Source organism: Phyllobates terribilis, unplaced genomic scaffold (assembly GCF_046119375.1).
Source record: "Phyllobates terribilis strain yellow unplaced genomic scaffold, ASM4611937v1 Scaffold_2__4_contigs__length_985480577, whole genome shotgun sequence".
In the NCBI taxonomy this organism is placed as follows: Eukaryota; Metazoa; Chordata; class Amphibia; order Anura; family Dendrobatidae; genus Phyllobates; species Phyllobates terribilis.
The window spans coordinates 434,619,168-434,644,092 of NW_027362762.1; the positions used below are offsets into that span (position 1 = coordinate 434,619,168).

General features: G+C 38.2%; 1 protein-coding gene across 1 annotated transcript; it reads left to right on the forward strand.

Annotated features, from left to right (window-relative positions):
- Positions 1-1,157: 1,157 nt before the first annotated feature.
- LOC141213756 (pinopsin-like) lies at positions 1,158-21,209 on the forward strand. Its single transcript, XM_073665363.1, has 5 exons — positions 1,158-1,548; positions 4,792-4,974; positions 5,280-5,425; positions 7,069-7,308; positions 16,761-21,209. The coding sequence occupies exons 1-5, from the start codon at positions 1,212-1,214 to the stop codon at positions 16,890-16,892; spliced, it is 1,038 nt and encodes a 345-aa protein (XP_073521464.1). The 5' UTR covers positions 1,158-1,211; the 3' UTR covers positions 16,893-21,209.
- Positions 21,210-24,925: the final 3,716 nt, after the last annotated feature.

Consider the following 24,925-nt stretch of genomic DNA (forward strand, 5'->3'; position numbering starts at 1 on the left):
TGCAAAAGACCTGAGACTGGGACGGAGATTTATCTTCCAACAAGACAATGATCCCAAACATAAAGCAAAATCTACAATGGAATGGTTCAAAAATAAATGTATCCAGGTGTTAGAATGGCCAAGTCAAAGTCCAGACCTGAATCCAATCGAGAATCTGTGGAAAGAGCTGAAAACTGCTGTTCGCAAACGCCCTCCATCCAACCTCAATGAGCTCGAGCTGTTTTGCAAGGAAGAATGGGCAAGAATTTCAGCCTCTCGATGTGCAAAACTGATAGAGACATACCCCAAGCGACTTGCAGCTGTAATCGCAGCAAAAGGTGGCGCTACAAAGTTTAAAATATCCAATAAATTTCGCTCCACTTCACGATTGTGTCCCACTTGTTGTTGATTTTTCCCCCAAAAATTAGAATTTTATATCTTTATGTTTGAAGCCAGAAATGTGGCAAAAGATAGAAAAGTTCAAGGGGAACAAATACTTTCACAATGCACTGTATATATGTTTTGCTGCAATTTGCAACAATTATGGTCGTATTTTTTTTTTCATTTTACTCAGAATCTTCAGTTTGTTCTAGAAATGATTGTTATGTAAAGACACAGTTATTAAATTTGAAATATAGGGATGGAGATAAAACATCACATAAACACGAAGGAAAAAGACTACCTTGAAGAAACACAGTATAAGGTAAAAACTTCTTAACTACATAGTATGAATTATAACAAATGATTAAACGTTTTAATCCCCTATATGGTTATGAAATACTGTATATTGGTCACATTTAAATAAATTGTAATAGTAAAAGACAACCTAAAACAAAACCATTACACGCAATCTGTTCTTATACAGCACAGAAAAGACCCACCAATGCAAAGAACAGGAGAGTAAGAAACCATACCTATTTATGCCAAATCCTCTTGTGTGCAGCAATCCTGTTAAGAAAAGAAACATGATTCTATGTTCTTACTTTGCTAATTAGGTTATGTGTCTTCAATGCAGGTCACCTTGTGTCTCTTCTAGTTGATCTGTTTAAGTAAAGAAAAAGAGAGTGGATTACAAATAGACCAGCATAAGCTTACACTGCTTTAAGAAAAAGATCCTCTTTGGAGCATTAAATCTCTTGGACTTTATAAAGAGGGTTTTTGCATGCAGATGTGCGCAGATTTTACTCATTTGATTGCATGAAACGTATTCGTTGCATAGATTCTACTATACAATGCGGTCAGCAAACATGTCGGCTCTGGGGACACAAGGACCATTCGAAGGACCTCAATGGCCTCACCTTGCCCCTCGTAGCACCTACTTAATAGTCGCTACACTTATGGGTCTGGTGGTGGTCTTAGCTTTCTTTGTCAATGGCATGGTTATTGTGGTCTCCCTTAAATTCAAGAAGTTAAGGTCTCCATTGAACTATATACTTGTCAACCTGGCTGTAGCTGACTTGCTCGTGACTGTTTTTGGGAGCAGTGTTAGCTTCTACAACAATATTTTTGGGTACTTTACAATGGGCAAAACAATGTGTGAATTTGAAGGATTCATGGTATCTTTAACAGGTAAGATGATGTTCCATTTGAAGATAAGGACGAGTAGTATTGTGAGAATTAATAATCACTTTTTATTTGATGAGTTTAGAAATTCAACATTTCAAGGGAATGTTCACACACAGCAGATTGAGAGCAGAACTTGGGACTGATAACCCATCACATACATGTGAATCTGCAAATCCTGTTCAAATGCAGTTTGCTTGCTGCATGTGAATTTACCCTAACAGAATTTTCATTCATAAATGATAAAATGCGCCTTTAATTTTGTATTAATTCTTAAATTTAGTGATTAAAGAGGACTCTTCACCTCTCCTGACACGTCTGTTAGTATATACTTGTATTCTTTAAGAAATTCCAATTCCGGAGAATCTTTCCATATAACACTGTGTTGCACCATTGATGTTACTTATAGAAAAGTACAGTATGAACTGTGTAAGAACGCACCACATCCAGTTGTCAACTTGTCTATAAATGTTTAGGTGGATAAAAAGACAATTGAACATTAGACAAATAGCTCTAAAAATGATACTGTAGAAAATACATGTATTCTTACTAAACAAGACATGTTCAGAAGGCGGACAGGTGCCCTTTAAATGTAAATCTAATGAATCTTGATTTATTTAATTGAAATAGATTTTACTTTTGGCAAAAAAAAATTATTAGGGAATACCTTATCTAAAGAATATATGCACCATTTTTCCTATGCTCCCTGGCATCAGAAAAATACTATGTTGCAATTACTGTTAATACATCTCCTATGCAATAGCATGTGTATCATTCTGATTAAAATTTGATCAAAATGTGATTCCTAAAAAGTGAAATAAAGAGGCAGATGCCAATATGTTTTTAATGCAAAGCCAACAAACACTGAGATGCAGCAGCACTGTGAGGGCATAAGATATATATAGACATTTCATTTTTGGATTAATTTCAATTGAATTACTGTTAAATCTATTATAATTCTTTAAATGTAAAGTTCCCTGTGCACATTTTGATCACAATGAGTGAGCCCACCTGTATTCTTCTACTGTACTTTTAGAGCTAGTGACCATCTAATTAATTACCGCAGAATAAAACCAGTTCCAGAATCCAATTTGTAGGCAAAAATAAATAGGTGAGAGTCATACTTTAGGGACATTGAAACCTATTCATCATTTGTGATTTTTTTAAAGTCATTTTTATTTTTTTTGTCCTGTGGTATTCGCTGACGTTCTTATGCTATATTAATCAAAATGTAGTTTATGAATTTTGAGCAAAGTAAAAAATTGCTCTTTATTTTTGTCTCTAACCTATTTTGTGATGCCTTTAGTGCAGAAGATCTCACGTTTTGTTAAATAGCACAAAATTGTTGAAAACATTTCTGGTGAACATAAAATAGCTCCAGGATATCTGTGGAAAAATCTGTGGAAAAAATTTAGCAACTTTTTAAAAAGTCGCAATTAATGAGTTAACTGGAAAAAATCTGGAAACTTCATAAGTCCATCCATAATCAGGAAAATAAAAATAAACAGGAGAAAACATATAAAATTACTTTAATAAATGGTCCATATTAAAATAAGAATTAGGCACAAATTAAAAACAAGCAAAAACACACAAAAAAAAGACAAAGGCATGAATAAAATAATTAATTGGGCCCACAGTAATTAATTTAGGGATCTAAATGGTGTCAGTTTGTCGATAGTCTCATAGAACATGATCACATTTAAAGTTTAGTAAATATAGCTGTAATACAATGTAAAATACACATTCAATGATAGCATACATCTCAGATATTGCGCTGTGCTCCTTTATCATTGTGTTTGTTTGCTGTGACACATTTAGTGTCAGAGGACTCACAATAAATGTCACAACTAGAATGCCATAATTGTATCATTGTTATAAAATGAATGCAAGCTATGCACTAGTTCAGGCCACTGCTCCACATTAGTAAGATTAATTCTGTCGTCTAATATTGATAAATGTCTTTCTACATCAGTATTTAAAAGCCTAGAGTGGAGCATGTACTGAGAATTTTTATAATAGTTTAATGGAAGACTTGCTCCTACTCCATCTTGTTGGATTATAAACACTGGTACAAAATTGGGACTAATGTACAACCATGTGAAAGTGACCTAAGAGCTCACGCTCACAGCAGAACCCACGCAACTCTATATTTACCTCATTACTGCGCTACACAAAAACAAAGCCTATTACCACAGTGTCCCAGAGGTTTGATACGTTATAGGATAGTTATCAGACAGATGGATAGTTGGATCATATCGATAGGTAGATCATATCAATATTGGTGGAATCCATCCAAAAAAAAAGTTTTAGGGCATTTTGACAGCCACTCAAATCTTAAAAAATTGTTACAGAGAAATTGTACAATCAGTGAACAGTTTATAAAATCCAGAACTACTCGGGTTTGTTGAGTACAATGTTCTTATAATAAAGGCTATGATCATTTTTATATTATTATTATTATTTTTATTATTCATTTGCTTGTAAAATGTGTTATTTATTTGCAAATGTAAAATTTAGCAACTTTCAAAATACTCTTTGGTATTTTCCTGCTGTAAAGTAAATGTAACTCCTACACATAGCTGGAAGCGCTGCTGCTTCTGACGCAGATCGCACAGCACACTGCTTCTGGCTGCTGTCAGAGTTCTGCATTACCCTTTCCTCCTCTCAGTAGTCTATTGTTAAAGATACTACCGTAACTAGAAGAGGAAAGCATACCAGCCTAAGAACATTCATAAAGAGGAAAGCACCTAAGTCAGAGAGGGGAAGATTTTCACTGGCTGGACTGTATCAGAGAGTAGATATGGAAGAGCACTTACACTGTAGGGAGAAGAGTATTTGCCACACAGGCTCTGCATGAGAAAAAGAACACAAACCTATCACAAACTCTGCAGGGAACGGGGAGCAGTGGAAAAATAAATCTATTGATACAAGAGAGCTAATGAAGAATCACAATTCAGGACAATCAGACCTCACACCCAGAATGTATTACTGAGAGGGACACATCAAACAAGAGAAAAGTCTGAAAGTCAAACCATGTTACAAATTCCATATATAGGGGTCTGAAATTAATTACAGGAATGGATATTGCAAGTTAAAATCATTTTTTTCGTGTCAAAAGTGTCCTTAGCTCTATATTAAAATTGAATAAATGTAGGCTAAAATACAATGTCTGTCATTATTCCTGATGCAACATTACACATAAACCTCAGTAATGTGTAAATGCTTACATAACATTCTGTGCATTCTTAGGTATTGTGGGTCTATGGTCACTAGCGATATTAGCCTTTGAAAGGTACATAGTCATTTGTAAGCCCATGGGAGATTTCCGCTTCCAGCAAAAACATGCAATTATGGGATGTTCCTTCACTTGGATCTGGGCTTTTATGTGGACATCTCCACCACTTTTTGGCTGGTGCAGTTACGTTACGGAAGGTAGGTGTGCATAATGAATATATATATATATTTTTTACTAATTATTTAGGTAATAAAGCATAATAAAACAATAAAATATAATGATAATATAGCTTCATGCAAAAGATATAACCGTCAGATTATTAGTAATAATATTTAACTATCTACTTCAATGTATAAACTGATTAATATCATTGCGTCAGTAACGCACATTGGGATTAGGAATAGTCAAATAGCTTTTTAGAATGTTAGTGTAAAGAAAACTATTTCAGAAACTCATACTTTTTAGCCTTGTCGTTATTAACAGATTTAATGCCATGTTTTAGGTTTGGGGACATCTTGCGGACCGAACTGGTATTCTGGAGGAACTAACAACAACAGCTACATAATGGCTTTGTTTGGAACTTGTTTCGCTATGCCACTTACCACCATCATATTCTCATATTCTAACCTGTTGTTTGCATTGAGAGCAGTAAGTATGAATTGTACTAAATATTTTTGCTAATGTTCAAATAACCTCAACTAATAAGTCAGAAATATCTGTTGCTCTACTATAGCTTTTCCCCTAGTTCATGGATACATTGAAGTCATGTAATGTTGCCGTTAGCCAGTCTACCCATCGTCCATAAAGGGTGTATGTTCTATCCATGAAAATAACAGATAGAACTTGCATGTGAAACATGAACATCTGAATGAGGCTTAATAGTAACTAAAGTATCAAAAAGCATATAATAGTGGTCAGTGTCTGCCAGTGATTTCCAGAATAGAATGCTTAATCCCATTTGCCACAATTTTGTGCCATTGGGAACCTGATAGAGTCTTTTAACCAAATTGCTATTCAAATGAATTGTCTGAGTTCAAGCAACAGAACTCTGTGAAGATTAGTACTATCACAATAGACTGCACAGTATACCATGCCTGAAAAGAATAGTGTAGAGGGACATCGTGAGTCCTGGCAGTCTGCTGCTCTCCGCACACTACTCCTCAAATGAAGCCGGTAGACTTGGCACAGATGACTTAACACTTATCACAATAATTCTCACACATTTCCTATTCAGCTATATACAATTGGAGCATATATAACGGTACATTGGCCATGATGCAAAATTACAACCTGATCCCATTCTCTGCTATTCATGCCCTTCTTTCTCACGGCTGCAACCCATGACTTAATTCATGTGATCTTATGTGTATTGTAGGCGATCGTGCTCTCAGGTAGCAGCTTGGAACATGATGCCACAGGGTTTTTATATAAAAAACAGAATAATGTTTATTTCCACTTGTTGCACAATAGCAAAAACAAAACCATGAATATAAAATCCCTAGCCTTGTCCAGGCGCTACCTAAACAATACAGACCTTGGCTATTCAGACACAGCTGAGCTAGTCTCAGTTCGGTCACAAAAAACAGCCATCATCCATAGCAACCAGTGATACTTGCAGTTTGGTGTACACAGCCAACATAATCCACTCTGTTCAGCTTCACCCAGCTGACTAACCAGTGAATATATAGCCTGATTCTAGTCATAGTTATCCAGGTGCACATATTCAGGGCCTATAATTCTAGGATTTAACCTTAGCTTCCCTGACTTTCCTACAGTATTTATATCAGGAGATCATTTTGAATATATTTCCCTTTGACTAAGCCACAGCCTTGGTCGGTGGCAAAAATGAATTTAGTCACCTGTGTATATAAACATAAAGCATGCTGAAAAGTGAAATTTAAAAGCATAACTCCAAATATAACGTACAGAACAAGATAACAAAATAACCTTATACACTAATGGATCAACCTATTGTAATGACACCAATGTATGAGTATATGACACCAGGCCACATTCCATAAACCCACACATGATCAGTATGACCGATCACAAAAAAATCACTACATTGATTTTGACTTTCAATTTTGGTGATTAACTACATTTACACATATCTAACCCTTGATCATTACCTATAACAATTTTCAACAAAAGATCACAGTCCTGGATTTTGGCTTCATAAACAATGGTGTTAGGAATTGTTTTTTTTATTTTAAATTTATAGTTATATTAATATAATAAGTTGGCAGAAATCTTAAAGAGAGATAACTGTAGTGCTTGTTCTTCTATAATAGGTTGCAGCCCAGCAAAAAGAATCAGAGACAACTCAGCGAGCAGAGCGGGAAGTGTCTAGGATGGTTGTTGCCATGGTTTTGGCTTTTCTCATCTGCTGGTTACCCTATGCAATATTTGCTATGGTGATGGCAACAAATAAGGAAATTGTTATCGACCCTAGTTTGGCATCAATGCCTTCTTATTTCTCAAAAACAGCCACTGTATATAACCCTGTCATATACGTCTTCATGAACAAACAGGTCAGTATCTATACAACTGATCATTGCATTAAATAAGTGTACACACCGTTTATAAGTATATTGTAGGCTGAATACCGCCTATGAATCAGAAGTGTACCTAGCTATGTAAGTAAACTTATGGGTGCACATACTATTTGTGCAACCTGTGCATCTGTACAAGGACCCAGTAGTGGAAAGGGTCTGATGAAAGCAGCTTCCAATTGTCTGTTAGTAATGAATTTCATGAATAACAACTACTGGTGGAATTAGAAGGTGTTCCTTGATGGGCTATCAGAGAGCAAGTAACCTATGTTCTCTTCGTACTTCGATCAGTGTCCACCTCTGTCCTCCTCCAAACTCCTCTGCCTCCTCCAGGCACTTCTGTTCTTCTCCAGACACCTCTGTCCTCCAAACTCATCAGTCCTCCTCCAGACACTTCTGTCCTTCTCCAGACACTGACTGTCCTCCTCCAGACTCCTTTTCCTCCTTCAGACACTTCTGTCCTCCTCCAGACACCTCTGCCTCCTCCAGACACTCCTGTCCTCCTCCAGATTTCTCTGAGCAAAATGTACAATATTTTGAGCATAAAATGCATTTTACTTTCCTTACTTTTGAATTGTCTGATTGGTATATATGACATAGATGTTACTGTTTAACAGATACCATATATCCTTCTCCGGATACTTCTGTCCTTCTCCGGATACGTCTGTCCTTCTCCGGATACGTCTGTCCTCCTCCAAACTCCTCTGTCCTCCACCAGTCACTTTTCTCCTTCTCCAAACACCTCTGTCCTCCCCACTTCTGTTCTTAACCTGCTTAAATGAGATAACCGTCTGTGATTTTGCATTATTTAGCAGGTTAAACGACTGTACATGTTGTACAATATGTGCATACATATATACATGTGCATTATACAGACTCACATCAAACTGTTTAAAAAGGGGAATTTAAGACAGCTCAAAAATTCCATTTCAGACCCAGCTTCAGGGGAGGTAGAGATATACGGTAGCTTTGGGTTCACAATCTGTGCAGCATATAAACAGGCTCATTGCAAACCTAATTGGCATAATTCCAAATATCTGGAGCTTCTGAGAGTTGAGAGTGACATATAATTAGCACATTGGCTCCAAAGGACGATTTTCTACATAGATATACTGCCATATTAACAGGTAATGTCAAAATGAAAAGTGAGGTTTCATCCATTCTGCATTATACATTGCCCAGATAACAGTATCCATAAAGTAATATAATAGCTTCACATAATACCATACTTTGTACCATACTTTATAGTCACATTTAGTGCCTATAATTCCATTTTTACCAGCATACAGCGAAACGATGCAAAATACCAGAATACCAAACAGTGCCAAGAGCAGCCACCCTTTACTGTGCTTACAACTCTTGAGCACAAGGCTCTGTAATACCCACTAAGGCAACTAACGCTATTCATGGGCATGGAACTCTATAACATGGATTAGTTCATATGAAAAAGGTTACCCCACAAACAGCACACTATTAAAATAATAATGGAATCCTTTGGAATCACAGTGTAACTCCTAGTCAAATAAACTTAAAGAGAACCTGTTGGTCTATTTATGCGGCCCAAATCACAGACAGCAAGAATCAGAGCCTGGCTCCTTCATAACATTTTTTTATTTTTCTGTCCATATAAATGTATGAGGGCTTGCTTATTGGACGAGTCGTACTTTTGAACTACATCATTGATTTTATCATGTGATGCACTGGAAAGAAAATTCCAAGTGCGTTGAAGTTGGAAAAAAAATGCTATTATGCAATTGTTTTTTGGCCTTTTTATTTACAATGTTCACTATATGATAAGACTGACCTCACAATTTGAGTCTCCAGGTCAGTACGAGTACGCAGACACCAAACATGTATATACAGTACAGACCAAAAGTTTGGACACACCTTCTCATTTTGAGATTATTCTGTATTTTCATGACTATGAAAATTGTACATTCACACTGAAGGCATCAAAACTATGAATTAACACATATGGAATTATATACTTAACAAAAAAGTGTGAAACAACTGAAAATATGTCTTATATTCTAGGTTCTTCAAAGTAGCCACCTTTTGCTTTGATGACTGCTTTGCACACTCTTGGCATTCTCTTGATGAGCTTCAAGAGGTAGTCACCGGAAATGGTCTTCCAACAATCTTGAAGGAGTTCCCAGAGATGCTTAGCACTTGTTGGCCCTTTTGCCTTCACTCTGCGGTCCGGCTCACCCAAACCATCTCGATTAGGTTCAGGTCTGGTGACTGTGGAGGCCAGCTCATCTGGCGTAGCACCCCATCACTCTACCTCTTGGTTAAATAGCCCTTACACAGCCTGGAGGTGTGTTTGGGGTCATTGTCCTGTTGAAAACTAAATGATGGTCCAACTAAACGTAAACCGGATGGAATAGCATGCCACTGCAAGATGCTGTGGTAGCCATGCTGGTTCAGTATCCCTCAATTTTCAATAAATCCCCAACAGTGTCACCAGCAAAGCACCCACACACCATCACACCTCCTCCTCCATGCTTCACGGTGGGAACCAGGCATGTAGAGTCCATCCGTTCACATTTTCTGCGTCGCACAAAGACACGGTGGTTTGAATCAAAGATCTCAAATTTGGACTCATCAGACCAAAGCACAGATTTCCACTGGTCTAATGTCCATTCCTTGTGTTCTTTAGCCCAAGCAAGTCTCTTCTGCTTGTTGCCTGTCCTTAGCAGTGGTTTCCTAGCAGCTATTTTACCATGAAGGCCTGCTGCACAAAGTCTCCTCTTAACAGTTGTTGTAGAGATGTGAATGCTGCTAGAACTCTGTGTGGCATTGACCTGGTCTCTAATCTGAGCTGCTGTTAACCTGCGATTTCTGAGGCTGGTGACTCGGATAAACTTATCCTCAGAAGCAGAGGTGACTCTTGGTCTTCCTTTCCTGGGGTGGTCCTCATGTGAGCCTGTTTCTTTGTAGCGCTTTATGGTTTTTGCAACTGCACTTGGGGACACTTTCAAAGTTTGCCCAATTTTTCAAACTGACTGACCTTAATTTCTTAAAGTAATGATGGCCACTCGTTTTTCTTTACTTAGCTGCTTTTTTCTTGCCATAATACAAATTCTAACAGTCTATTCAGTAGGACTATCAGCTGTGTATCCACCTGACTTCTGCACAACACAACCCAATTTATAAGGCAAGAAATCCCACTTATTAAACCTGACAGGGCACACCTGTGAAGTGAATACCATTTCCCGTGACTACCTCTTGAAGCTCATCAAGAGAATGCCAAGAGTGTGCAAAGCAGTCATCAAAGCAAAAGGTGGCTACTTTGAAGAATCTATAATATAAGACATATTTTCAGTTGTTTCACACTTTTTTGTTAAGTATATAATTCCACATGTGTTAATTCATAGTTTTGATGCATTCAGTGTGAATGTACAATTTTCAAAGTAATGAAAATACAGAAAAATCTTTAAATGAGAAGGTGTGTCCAAACTTTTGGTCTGTACTGTATATTTTTTTATTTAAGTGGTGAAAAAAAAATCAGAAATTTGTAAAAAAAAACAAAAAAAAAAACATTTTGCTTTTGTCGTCATTTTCCGAGACCCGTAACGTTTTCAATTTTCAGCGTATGGGACTTTGTCGGGGCTTATTTTTTGCGACCTGAGCTGATGTTTTTACTGATACCATTTTGGGGTAGATATGATGTTTTGATGTTTTGACCTTTTATTGCATTTAATTGCAATGTTGTGGCGGCCAAAAAACAAAAATTCTTCTGTTTTGATTTTTCTTCTCGTTACACTGTTTACCGATCGGATTAATTTATTTTATATTTTGATAGATCGGACTTTTACAAATGCAGCAACACCAAATATGTGTATTTTTTAAAATGTTTGTTTTTAATGAGGCAAAAAGGAGGATGATTTGAACTTTTTTGTTTTCTTCATAGTTTTAAAAACATTTTTTAAGGCATTACTGTATTTGTTAGTCCCCTTAGGGACTTTCATCATGAAAACCACAGAGGTCTTCAGCAGACCTCCCACTGTCATGGCAACCCATTGGCGCCTCGCGATCATGTCATGAGCTTGTGGAATGATGCGCTCCATGCCAGTGTGTTAAATGCCGCTGTCAGAGATTGACAGCAGCAGTTAACAGGTTAACAGCTACGGGCGGAGTTTTACTCCATTTACGGCTGTTAAAGGCACATCATGGCTAATTAAATCAGCCGTCTTCAGCGTGCAAGCCCGCATCAAAGGCAGAGACATGACATTTGATGGACATGTACATCAAAGGTCAATGAAGGGGTTAAACATGCTTTTAAAATTTTCTCCCTGCACTGCTCTAGGTGATTGACAGGTCTCTCCCTGTGTACATACATTGGAGAGACCTGTCAATCATCTAGACCGGTGATGGGAGAAGTTGGCCGGGGGCAAGCCGGACTGGTTGTCTATTCCTACAGTATGGTCCCGGACCAGAAAACTATATTTTCTCTGAAATAATCAAGAATTTCAGAGAGAAACATACCAAACAGCCAGGCTTTGATTCAGGATACTGGTGGTTTGGGCAGCATGAATCGATTGTCAGATTTCCATTAAAGAGTAAATTAACTTTCTTTCTGACTTTCCATATTTATCAGGAACTTGAATTGCCTGCAGATTGGTGGAGGACCAAGTCCTGATAACTGTCCTGTCTAAATGCACACACAGAGCTGGTTACGAATTCAATAGAAAGCACTGGCAGTGAAAAATCTGAAAATTTAGTTACTCGTTAAGGGATATCATTTTGTCGAGCTAGGAAGTGTAAGGGATTTTGAATCAACTTCACCTGCTTGGTGAAACTGAAAGTGACAAGAGAGTACTGTACAGGAACAGCAAGACAACCCTAAAAAGTGAAATGTTTTACAGGTGGTGACCAAAGACAATTACTCTTTAATCATCTTTTCTAATTCTTCTCTAGTTTTACATTTGACTAGTATTTTTGTCACTATCAGTAGCATGAGGTAGTACCTGCAGCCCATTCAGTTTGTACAGACTGTCTCACAGCTAGACCCATGCTCACAGTCCAGCACACTGCAGCTCAATTCTCATTTGCCAGAAAATACAAAAGATTTGTAGGTCCACCATAAGCACTCTGTTCTCTTCAAGAGCACACTGACCACAAGACAGATGTGAAAGAGTCTATATACGTCATAGTTGACATGATGCTGCTTGCAACATCATCCATCATGACTGCTTTGGGGAAGTATACAGTATGGTTATAGGGTTGCATAATCATTAAAGTGACTGCCAATAGTTCCCTGACTGTTGTTAGGTACAATGTACAAGTATGAGCTCCTCAGAGCCTTTCTCAGACCTTATGCTAGTGTGGTGGACCTAGGGTTACCTCCACTTGCAAGACAATTCCCGGCCTTATGTGGCTAGAGTGTGTAAGCAGTTCCTGGATGACAAAGCCATTGATGCCATTGACTGGCTCTAACGTTCCCTAGACCTGAATCCAATTGAGAATATCTGTGACATTAAGTATCTGTGCATCCGAGCCACCAAGAAGTGCTACAAACTGCCTAGTAGCTCATTGATGGCCTGATCCAAGTCTGCGAGGTGATCCCCCAGAACACCACCCTGAATCGCGTTAAGGGCATGCCCAGACTTTGTTGGGAGTGTTTACAGGCACGTGAGGAAATTCGCACAATTTGGATCTGTCTGTGACATCAGTTTTTTTCTTTGCTTTTCAAGGGTGAAGAATCCAGCCCTCAATTGGTTGAGGATTTTGGTTTCCATTGACCATTGATACTTCATTTTCTTTTCAACGAATTACACAATTTACATTTGTAAATATTTTCTAATTTAATCTTTTGTTCATCGAGACCCTCTGTGTGATTTAAAGCATTCACCCCGATACCTGTTTTCACCTTCCTATCAAGGCCAAATTTTACAATTCTGACCAGTGTCACTTTATGTGATAACAACTATGGAACGATTCAATGTATCCCAGTAATTCTGAGATAGTTTTTTCGTGACAAATTGTACTTTATGATAGTGGTAAACTTAGGCAAGTTCATTTGTGAAAATTTCAGATTTTTAAAAAAAAAATTGAAAATTTTGCAATGTTCAAACTTACCAGTTTTATATATTTAAACCAGTTAGTCATATTGTGCAAAATAATTTATAAATAACATTTCCCATATGTCTACTTTACTTCAGCATAATTTTTGAAACATAATTTTTTTTTTAGAAAAGTTAAAAGTTTATCAGCAATTTCTAATTTTTCCAATAAAATTTACAATTTTTTTTAGCGACCTCATCACATTTAAAGTGACTTTGAGGGGCATATATGACAGAAAATATCCAAAAGTGACATCATTTTAAAAACTCCTCAAAGTGCTCTAAACCACATTCAAGAAAAAGCAATGTGGAAAGAAAAAATAAACATATTAATTTTTCCCACAAAGTGTTTATTTAATCCCAAATTTTGCATTTTTACAAGGGTATCAGGAGAAAATGAACCATACAATTTGTTGTGCAATTTCTCCTGAGTACGCTGATAACCCATATGTGGGGGAAAACTACTGTTTGGGTGCACGGCAGGGCTCGGAAGGGAAGGAGTGTCATTTGACTTTTGGAGCGCAAAATTGGCTGGAATATATAGCGGACACCATGTCACGTTTTCAGAACCCCTGATGTGCCTAAACAGTGAAAAATACCCACAAGTGACCCCATTTTGGAAACTACAGCCCTCAAGAAATTTATCTAGAGATGGGTGTGGTGAGCACTTTGAACCCCCAGGTGCTTCGCAGAATTTTATAATGTTTAGCTGTGAAAATGAACAAATACATTTTTCCCACAAAAATGTTGCTTTAACCGCAAATAGTTCATTTTCACAAGGGTAACAATAGAAAATGGACTGCACAATTTGTTGTGCAATTTTTCTTGAATACGCTTATACCCCATATGTGGGGGAAAACTACTGTTTGGGCACATGGCACGGCTCGGGAGAGAAGGAGGGCCATTTGACTTTTGGAGCGCAAAATTGGCAGGAACAGATTGTGGATGCCATGGCACATTTTTAACCCTCAAGCGATTCACCAAATTGTATAACATTGGGCTAAGTCAATGGAAAATTACCATTTTTCCCACTAAAATGTTACTTTGGCCCCAAGTTTCCAATTTTCAAAAGGGATAATAGGAGAAAATGGACCACAGAATATGTTACACAATTTCTCCTGAGTACACCAATACCTCATGTGTGGTCAAAAACTACTTTTGAGTTACAGTGCAAAGCTCAGAAGGGAATGAGTGCCATATTGTAGTGCACATTTTTCTGGAATGGTTTGAGGGTGCCCTGTCACATTGGAAGAGCCCCTGAGGTGCCAGAACAGCAGAACCCCACTATATGTGACCTTATTTTACAAACTACACCTCTCAATAAATTTATTTAAGGGTGCAGTGATCATACTGACACCATAAGTGTGTCGCAAAATTTTATACCACTGGGCGGTGAAGAAAAAATAATTACATTTTTACTACCAAAATGTTGTTGCAGCTCTAGATTTTGCATTGTCACACAAGGAAATGGGAAAAAATGGCACCAAAATTTGTCACACAATTTCTGCTGAACATGGCAATACCTCATATGTGGCTGTACAGTACTGCTTAGCCACATGGTGAGACTCGGAATGGACAGAGGGCTATTTGAATCTTGGAGAACTAATTATCATACATTAGTTTGCAGAGTCCATATTCAGAGCTCCTCAAGTTCCTCTATTTTAGAAATTTCACCCCTCTGGGAATTTATCTACAGGTGCAGTAACGATTTTGACTCAATGGTTGTTTTTCCAGAAACAAGCAGCAATGAATATTGCTGAGTGAAAATTGCAAATCTGCCATTGTAGTGCCCGTACATTGTAGTACACATACATTGTGCCCAGCTCATGCTTCTGGAGACATGTAAATTAAGCAGGCTCTCATCACTACAGAAATGCCAAGCGTGGATGTTAACTGCGGTTTAGGCACACTGGGGCGAAGAGCCATAGCACTTTTCCAGAGCCTTTATGCTACCAGTAACATGGCAGCCCTCTATATTTCCATTGACAGATGAAGGACCTGAGTAGGGAATTGCTTTTTTTGTGGACTGAGTTGAAGCTTTTATTAAGAACATTTTACATAACATTTTGGATCACATTTATCCTGTGCCCTACGTCGAGCACTTACTTTGGGGTTTCCATCTAAATCTCCGAATGACGTGATTGAAATGAAACCCCTGAGGTATCCATTCACTGAGGCAGCAGAGTTGCTCTGGATGCCGTCTGGTCTCTATTCCCTTCAGAGGCGCACAAAACTGTGGTTGACTGCACTTTTATGCACACTTAAAAAGACGGGCATGGCCAGATCATAGGCCAGACGGTGTCCACAGTGCCTCCATCTGCCTCATTATAGGTAACCTCCACGGGGACTTCTACCTGAATCCTGTATTTCAGAGATTTACATGGAAACCCTAATGTAAGAGCTCAGTGTAGAGCACAGGATAAGTTTGAGACGAGCGTTACTATGATCTTTGTGAGGCAGGATGAACAAATCAACAGCAGGTCAAGAATTGATTTTATTTATTTTTTATGCCATTTCTCGTGCGGTATAAGTGATAAGATGGCTTTGTTCTTCAGGTCGGTGCGATTACAGCAATACCAGATTTCTAACTTTTTTAAGTTTGGCTATCACACACTAAAAAATACTTTTTTTTACAAAACAAAATTTTTGCATCACCATATTTTGAGAGCTATAATTTTTCTATATTTGTGCCACCAGAGTCATGTGAGGGCTTGTTTATGGCGGGACAAGTTTACATTCTTAATGATACCATTTTCGGACACGTTTTTTGATCGCTTTCTATTTCAATTTTTGGGAGGCAGAATGAACAGGAGCGTATCAGCTCCTGCTTTTATGGAACTTACAAGCCACCATACCTCGGTAACTCTGTGGCCATCTTTTGGCCCAGGGTCAACATGGAGACCATCGGCACAATGCAATCGCAATCGGGGTGTGTCAATCTGAGCAGAGAAGTAGCTCCCTCTGCCATGCCGATCGATCACTATGGACAGTGGCATCAGAGGGGTTAAGAGCTAGCACCATTTGTGGGCGTATCTGGAGGGTGTCAGTTCTCATATAGCGCTGACACCCGCTTTTGATCACGATGGCGCTCGGAGCGAGAAAGTGCGATCATCATGCTGTACATGTAGGGCGGTTTGCGGGAATGCAGCTCCCGCAGAGCCGTGCACGGATGTCATGAAGGTGTTAAATGTTCCCTTAATTTTTTTGAGCAGTGAATTATCCAAAACTCAATTGGGCCTGTTGAATGAAGACCATTTACAACATGCACTCCTTATAGTGTGTTTTTTTATCTGTGGTTGCACCTTCTGCTGTTGTGTCTTAGTTTTTAATATTGTTAATATGTAATGTTTTCTATTTATGTTTTAGTTTCGAACTTGCTTAATGAAACTTTTATGTGGTGGTCGCGATCCATTTGGAGACGATGATTCAAGCTCAGTCAGTGGCCGTACAGATGTCACATCAGTATCTGAAGGAGGAAATAAGGTCACACCAGCATAGTTATAGCAACTTGTGTAACATGCTTATGTTAAAGGAAGCCTATCACCAGCACAGACCTCTTTAATTTAGGCACCATAGATGTCACAATAATGCTAATAAGAATCCCTCTCACCACTACTACCTGGAGAAGTTAAAGCCTCCTCATTTGCTCATATGTGGCATGCTTCATTAAAGCTCCCAATAAAAACCAAGTTGCCATTCAGTGGATGCCTTTACATGCAGTTTCCCAGCATTCTTAGATTATTGGTAGTTTAAAGGGGCTTGTTTTGGTGAAACTCCATTTTATTACAAAAACTTATAGATTATTTGATTTTATGTATCTGTGAAAAAATTATTGTGTTAATGAGCACAATACATTCTATGCCATGTCTATAGGTAATACTACAAGTGCTTCTCACTAAATTAGAATATCATCAAAATGTTAATTTATTTCAGTTCTTCAATATTAAAAGTGAAACTCATACATTATATAGAGTCATTACAAACAGAGTGGTCTATTTCAAGTGTTTATTTCTGTTAATGTTAATGATCATGGCTTACAGCCAATGAAAACAGCAACAGCTTGAAAAATGTTTTTAACACCCAAAATGTTGACCTACTGAAATGTATCAAAAAACCAGACAATGTGAACTGAGGTCTAAGATGGCAGACATACAAGAAACAGAGGCATGTTCACACTAGCAAAAAAGAAAAAAAGAAGCAAGACAAAAATATATCTCATACCCTACCTTAATTATATATAAATGTAAAGCAAAGTTGCATAATAAATATAGGGTACTTAGTGAACTATTTTTGATCAAAAAAAGTATACAAGCCGTCCCACCAGCGGCAAGGTGACCCTAAATTGGGACGGTACCTATACTGCCTATATTAAAAACCTTACTGTATATCAAAGTTGAAGTAATGCATATAAAAGGGTAGACAAATAGGACCGGGTCCCAACTCCAGACCACCTAGGCCCGTGGTAAGCTACATATATACCAATCAGCTCAACAAAGGGCATGCCACACCCTTAAATTGCACAGAATGCAAACAAGTCAAAAAACCAGACAATGTGAACTGAGGTCTAAGATGGCAGACATACAAGAAACAGAGGCATGTTCACACTAGCAAAAAAGAAAAAAAGAAGCAAGACAAAAATATATCTCATACCCTACCTTAATTATATATAAATGTAAAGCAAAGTTGCATAATAAATATAGGGTACTTAGTGAACTATTTTTGATCAAAAAAAGTATACAAGCCGTCCCACCAGCGGCAAGGTGACCCTAAATTGGGACGGTACCTATACTGCCTATATTAAAAACCTTACTGTATATCAAAGTTGAAGTAATGCATATAAAAGGGTAGACAAATAGGACCGGGTCCCAACTCCAGACCACCTAGGCCCGTGGTAAGCTACATATATACCAATCAGCTCAACAAAGGGCATGCCACACCCTTAAATTGCACAGAATGCAAACAAGTCAAAAAACCAGACAATGTGAACTGAGGTCTAAGATGGCAGACATACAAGAAACAGAGGCATGTTCACACTAGCAAAAAAGAAAAAAAGAAGCAAGACAAAAATATATCTCATACCCTACCTTAATTATATATAAATGTAAAGCAAAGTTGCATAATAAATATAGGGTACTTAGTGAACTATTTTTGATCAAAAAAAGTATACAAGCCGTCCCACCAGCGGCAAGGTGACCCTAAATTGGGACGGTACCTATACTGCCTATATTAAAAACCTTACTGTATATCAAAGTTGAAGTAATGCATATAAAAGGGTAGACAAATAGGACCGGGTCCCAACTCCAGACCACCTAGGCCCGTGGTAAGCTACATATATACCAATCAGCTCAACAAAGGGCATGCCACACCCTTAAATTGCACAGAATGCAAACAAGTCAAAAAACCAGACAATGTGAACTGAGGTCTAAGATGGCAGACATACAAGAAACAGAGGCATGTTCACACTAGCAAAAAAGAAAAAAAGAAGCAAGACAAAAATATATCTCATACCCTACCTTAATTATATATAAATGTAAAGCAAAGTTGCATAATAAATATAGGGTACTTAGTGAACTATTTTTGATCAAAAAAAGTATACAAGCCGTCCCACCAGCGGCAAGGTGACCCTAAATTGGGACGGTACCTATACTGCCTATATTAAAAACCTTACTGTATATCAAAGTTGAAGTAATGCATATAAAAGGGTAGACAAATAGGACCGGGTCCCAACTCCAGACCACCTAGGCCCGTGGTAAGCTACATATATACCAATCAGCTCAACAAAGGGCATGCCACACCCTTAAATTGCACAGAATGCAAACAAGTCAAAAAACCAGACAATGTGAACTGAGGTCTAAGATGGCAGACATACAAGAAACAGAGGCATGTTCACACTAGCAAAAAAGAAAAAAAGAAGCAAGACAAAAATATATCTCATACCCTACCTTAATTATATATAAATGTAAAGCAAAGTTGCATAATAAATATAGGGTACTTAGTGAACTATTTTTGATCAAAAAAAGTATACAAGCCGTCCCACCAGCGGCAAGGTGACCCTAAATTGGGACGGTACCTATACTGCCTATATTAAAAACCTTACTGTATATCAAAGTTGAAGTAATGCATATAAAAGGGTAGACAAATAGGACCGGGTCCCAACTCCAGACCACCTAGGCCCGTGGTAAGCTACATATATACCAATCAGCTCAACAAAGGGCATGCCACACCCTTAAATTGCACAGAATGCAAACAAGTCAAAAAACCAGACAATGTGAACTGAGGTCTAAGATGGCAGACATACAAGAAACAGAGGCATGTTCACACTAGCAAAAAAGAAAAAAAGAAGCAAGACAAAAATATATCTCATACCCTACCTTAATTATATATAAATGTAAAGCAAAGTTGCATAATAAATATAGGGTACTTAGTGAACTATTTTTGATCAAAAAAAGTATACAAGCCGTCCCACCAGCGGCAAGGTGACCCTAAATTGGGACGGTACCTATACTGCCTATATTAAAAACCTTACTGTATATCAAAGTTGAAGTAATGCATATAAAAGGGTAGACAAATAGGACCGGGTCCCAACTCCAGACCACCTAGGCCCGTGGTAAGCTACATATATACCAATCAGCTCAACAAAGGGCATGCCACACCCTTAAATTGCACAGAATGCAAACAAGTCAAAAAACCAGACAATGTGAACTGAGGTCTAAGATGGCAGACATACAAGAAACAGAGGCATGTTCACACTAGCAAAAAAGAAAAAAAGAAGCAAGACAAAAATATATCTCATACACTACCTTAATTATATATAAATGTAAAGCAAAGTTGCATAATAAATATAGGGTACTTAGTGAACTATTTTTGATCAAAAAAAGTATACAAGCCGTCCCACCAGCGGCAAGGTGACCCTAAATTGGGACGGTACCTATACTGCCTATATTAAAAACCTTACTGTATATCAAAGTTGAAGTAATGCATATAAAAGGGTAGACAAATAGGACCGGGTCCCAACTCCAGACCACCTAGGCCCGTGGTAAGCTACATATATACCAATCAGCTCAACAAAGGGCATGCCACACCCTTAAATTGCACAGAATGCAAACAAGTCAAAAAACCAGACAATGTGAACTGAGGTCTAAGATGGCAGACATACAAGAAACAGAGGCATGTTCACACTAGCAAAAAAGAAAAAAAGAAGCAAGACAAAAATATATCTCATACCCTACCTTAATTATATATAAATGTAAAGCAAAGTTGCATAATAAATATAGGGTACTTAGTGAACTATTTTTGATCAAAAAAAGTATACAAGCCGTCCCACCAGCGGCAAGGTGACCCTAAATTGGGACGGTACCTATACTGCCTATATTAAAAACCTTACTGTATATCAAAGTTGAAGTAATGCATATAAAAGGGTAGACAAATAGGACCGGGTCCCAACTCCAGACCACCTAGGCCCGTGGTAAGCTACATATATACCAATCAGCTCAACAAAGGGCATGCCACACCCTTAAATTGCACAGAATGCAAACAAGTCAAAAAACCAGACAATGTGAACTGAGGTCTAAGATGGCAGAAATACAAGAAACAGAGGCATGTTCACACTAGCAAAAAAGAAAAAAAGAAGCAAGACAAAAATATATCTCATACCCTACCTTAATTATATATAAATGTAAAGCAAAGTTGCATAATAAATATAGGGTACTTAGTGAACTATTTTTGATCAAAAAAAGTATACAAGCCGTCCCACCAGCGGCAAGGTGACCCTAAATTGGGACGGTACCTATACTGCCTATATTAAAAACCTTACTGTATATCAAAGTTGAAGTAATGCATATAAAAGGGTAGACAAATAGGACCGGGTCCCAACTCCAGACCACCTAGGCCCGTGGTAAGCTACATATATACCAATCAGCTCAACAAAGGGCATGCCACACCCTTAAATTGCACAGAATGCAAACAAGTCAAAAAACCAGACAATGTGAACTGAGGTCTAAGATGGCAGACATACAAGAAACAGAGGCATGTTCACACTAGCAAAAAAGAAAAAAAGAAGCAAGACAAAAATATATCTCATACCCTACCTTAATTATATATAAATGTAAAGCAAAGTTGCATAATAAATATAGGGTACTTAGTGAACTATTTTTGATCAAAAAAAGTATACAAGCCGTCCCACCAGCGGCAAGGTGACCCTAAATTGGGACGGTACCTATACTGCCTATATTAAAAACCTTACTGTATATCAAAGTTGAAGTAATGCATATAAAAGGGTAGACAAATAGGACCGGGTCCCAACTCCAGACCACCTAGGCCCGTGGTAAGCTACATATATACCAATCAGCTCAACAAAGGGCATGCCACACCCTTAAATTGCACAGAATGCAAACAAGTCAAAAAACCAGACAATGTGAACTGAGGTCTAAGATGGCAGACATACAAGAAACAGAGGCATGTTCACACTAGCAAAAAAGAAAAAAAGAAGCAAGACAAAAATATATCTCATACCCTACCTTAATTATATATAAATGTAAAGCAAAGTTGCATAATAAATATAGGGTACTTAGTGAACTATTTTTGATCAAAAAAAGTATACAAGCCGTCCCACCAGCGGCAAGGTGACCCTAAATTGGGACGGTACCTATACTGCCTATATTAAAAACCTTACTGTATATCAAAGTTGAAGTAATGCATATAAAAGGGTAGACAAATAGGACCGGGTCCCAACTCCAGACCACCTAGGCCCGTGGTAAGCTACATATATACCAATCAGCTCAACAAAGGGCATGCCACACCCTTTTTTTCTTTTTTGCTACTGAAATGTATGTTAGGTAAATGCACTCAATACTTGGTCGGGGCTTCTTTTGCATCAATTACTGCATCAATGCAGCGTGGCATGGAGGCCATCAGCCTGTGGCACTGCTGAGATGTTATGGAAGCCCAGGTTGCTTTGATAGCAGCCTTCAGCGCGTCTGCATTGTTGGGTCTGGTGTCTCTCATCTTCCTCTTGACAATACCCCATAGATTCTCTATGGGGTTAAGGTCAGGCGAGTTTGCTGGCCAATCAAGCACAGTGATACTGTTGTTTTTAAACCAGGTATTGGTACTTTTGGCAGTGTGGACAGGTGCCAAGTCCTGCTGGAGAATGGAATTTCCATCTCCAAAAAGCTTGTCGGCAGAGGGAAGCATGAAGTGCTTTAAAATTTCCTGGTAGACAGCTGCGCTGACTTTGGTCTTGATAAAACACAGTGGACCTACACCAGCAGATGACTTGGCTCCCCAAACCATCACTGATTGTGGAAACTTCACACTAAACCTCAAGCAGCTTGGATTGTGTGCCTCTCCATTCTTCCTCCAGACTCTGGGACCTTGATTTCCAAATGAAATGCAAAATTTACTTTCATCTGAAAACAACACCTTGGACCACTGAGCAGCAGTCCAAGTGTTTTTCTCCTTGGCCCAGGTAAGACGCTTCTGGTGTTGTCTATTGGCCATGAGTGGCTTGACACAAGGAATACGACACTTGTAGCCCATGTCCTAGATACGTCTGTGTGTGGTGGTTCTTGAAGCAATGACTCCAGCAGCAGTCCACTCCAAATTTTTGAATGGCCTTTTCTTTACAATCCTTTCAAGACTGCGGTTATCCCGGTTGTTTTATGCACCTTTTCCTATCATACTTTTTCCTTACACTCAACTTTCCATTAATATGCTTGGATACAGCACTCTGTGAATATCCAGCTTCTTTAGCAATGACCTTTTGTGGTTTACCCTCCTTGTGGAGTGTGTCAATGACTGCCTTCTGGACATCTGTCAAGTCAGCAGTCTTCCCCATGATTTTGGAGCCTACTGAAACAGACTATGGGACCTTTTTACATGCTTAGGAAGCCTTTGCATGTGTTTTTTGTTAATTATTCTAATCTACTGAGATAATGACTTTTGTGTTTTCATTGGCTGTAAGCCATAATCATCAACATTAACAGAAATAAACACTTGAAATAAATCACTCTGTTTGTAATGACTCTATATAATATATGAGTTTTGAGTTTCACTTTTTGTATTGAAGAACTGAAATAAATTAACTTTTTGATGATATTCTAATTTAGTGAGAAGCACTTGTATATGTACTCTGATTATATCATTTACGGTGTCTACTGTGAATATGAGACGCTACATGTGATGGCTATATATGATTTTCACTGCAAAACAGAAACATATTACGAAACATAAGTAAAATGTATTAATTTGAATCTATGAATTTTCTGACATGTACAAAGATTTGGAATTAAAATGATCAAAATGAAACTATTAATAAAAACTATACTCACAATGTGCCTGTGTACTTAATTTACTTAAGTAATCAGTTTTTGATTTGACTTTGTTTCCACACGTGTATGTGTATACAAAATGCGCCTGATTCATCAAGGTATTTATGCCCGAATTATACCGTAAAACACCTTGAAATGTAGCAAAATTTTGGCATTTTTATGCCAGCTTTGCCAACGTGGTCAGAGCTGAGGCGGGAAGGGGCGTAGCAAAGCCCACCCGGCATATTCATCAAAATTTATGCCTCTTTAGTGATGTAAATTATCTACTCCAGATATGGACTGTAGTAACATTTCTGCCAATGGCGCCCACCATTTGAAGGATGCAAGTAAATTATTAAGTGGCGCATCTTACTTACGAAAAACACCAGTCAGGCCTAATGTCTAGGGTATAAAGTCGAAAGTATAGAGAGATATATTGCCTCTTTGCTTAGTTAATTAATAAATGATTTAACACTAGGATATTAGATTGGTGGGGTCTAAGTGAGTAGGAGCTGATCTGCATCAGCGGCCACTACACATTGAATGAAGTTGTGCAGTGCAGATTTGTTCAATATTTACATTGTGCCGTCACCAACGGCATATCCAATATTTTATTTCCAAAGAACCCCTGTCAGCAGTCTGGGCCCCTTCAATAATTGTTTATATTCTCTGAAAACCCCTTTAAGAAATTAAGAGGACAAGGATAAATTATGTAATTAATGGTTAGTTATTTTACTGTCCTTATGTTAAATCAAAAATTATCTCATACTATAAATTTTGGCAAACACAATGTATGACATGGTCTTGAGTAGAACTACACACAGAATCATGGATGCCGAAGAAATGAAGACCTCAGTAAGAAAGTCGTAATACACAAATATACTAGATGAACATTTCTGGATCTGATTGTAATATAAGGTACAAAATTGCCACATGTATACTTTGTAACTGTATACTTTGCTATATTGGCATTGAGGAGGCGGTGCATTGAGCTCCAGACAGGAAGAGGAAGAGGAGGAGCCTGTTGGTGCTGGGAGTTTGTGCTGCTTTAGGAGCTGGGAAGGAGGGAAAAACATCTCCAGGACTTTTTCATCTGACCCCTTCCCAGCTACAGAGAGAGCACGTGACCGGAAGTGAGAGCGCGCGCGGGGTGTGAGCACGTGGGCTGTGGTGTGGCTGTGGTGAGCGGCGTGCGGCGAGGTCCGACTCGGCTCGCGGCCCTCC

Coding starts and splice junctions, on each gene's coding strand:
- LOC141213756 (XM_073665363.1), top strand. CDS start 1,212: ATGCGGTCAGCAAACATGTCGGCTCTGGGGACACAAGGACCATTCGAA. Junction 5,426..7,068: donor TGTTGTTTGCATTGAGAGCA/GTAAGTATGAAT, acceptor CTTCTATAATAG/GTTGCAGCCCAGCAAAAAGA. Junction 7,309..16,760: donor ACGTCTTCATGAACAAACAG/GTCAGTATCTAT, acceptor TTTATGTTTTAG/TTTCGAACTTGCTTAATGAA.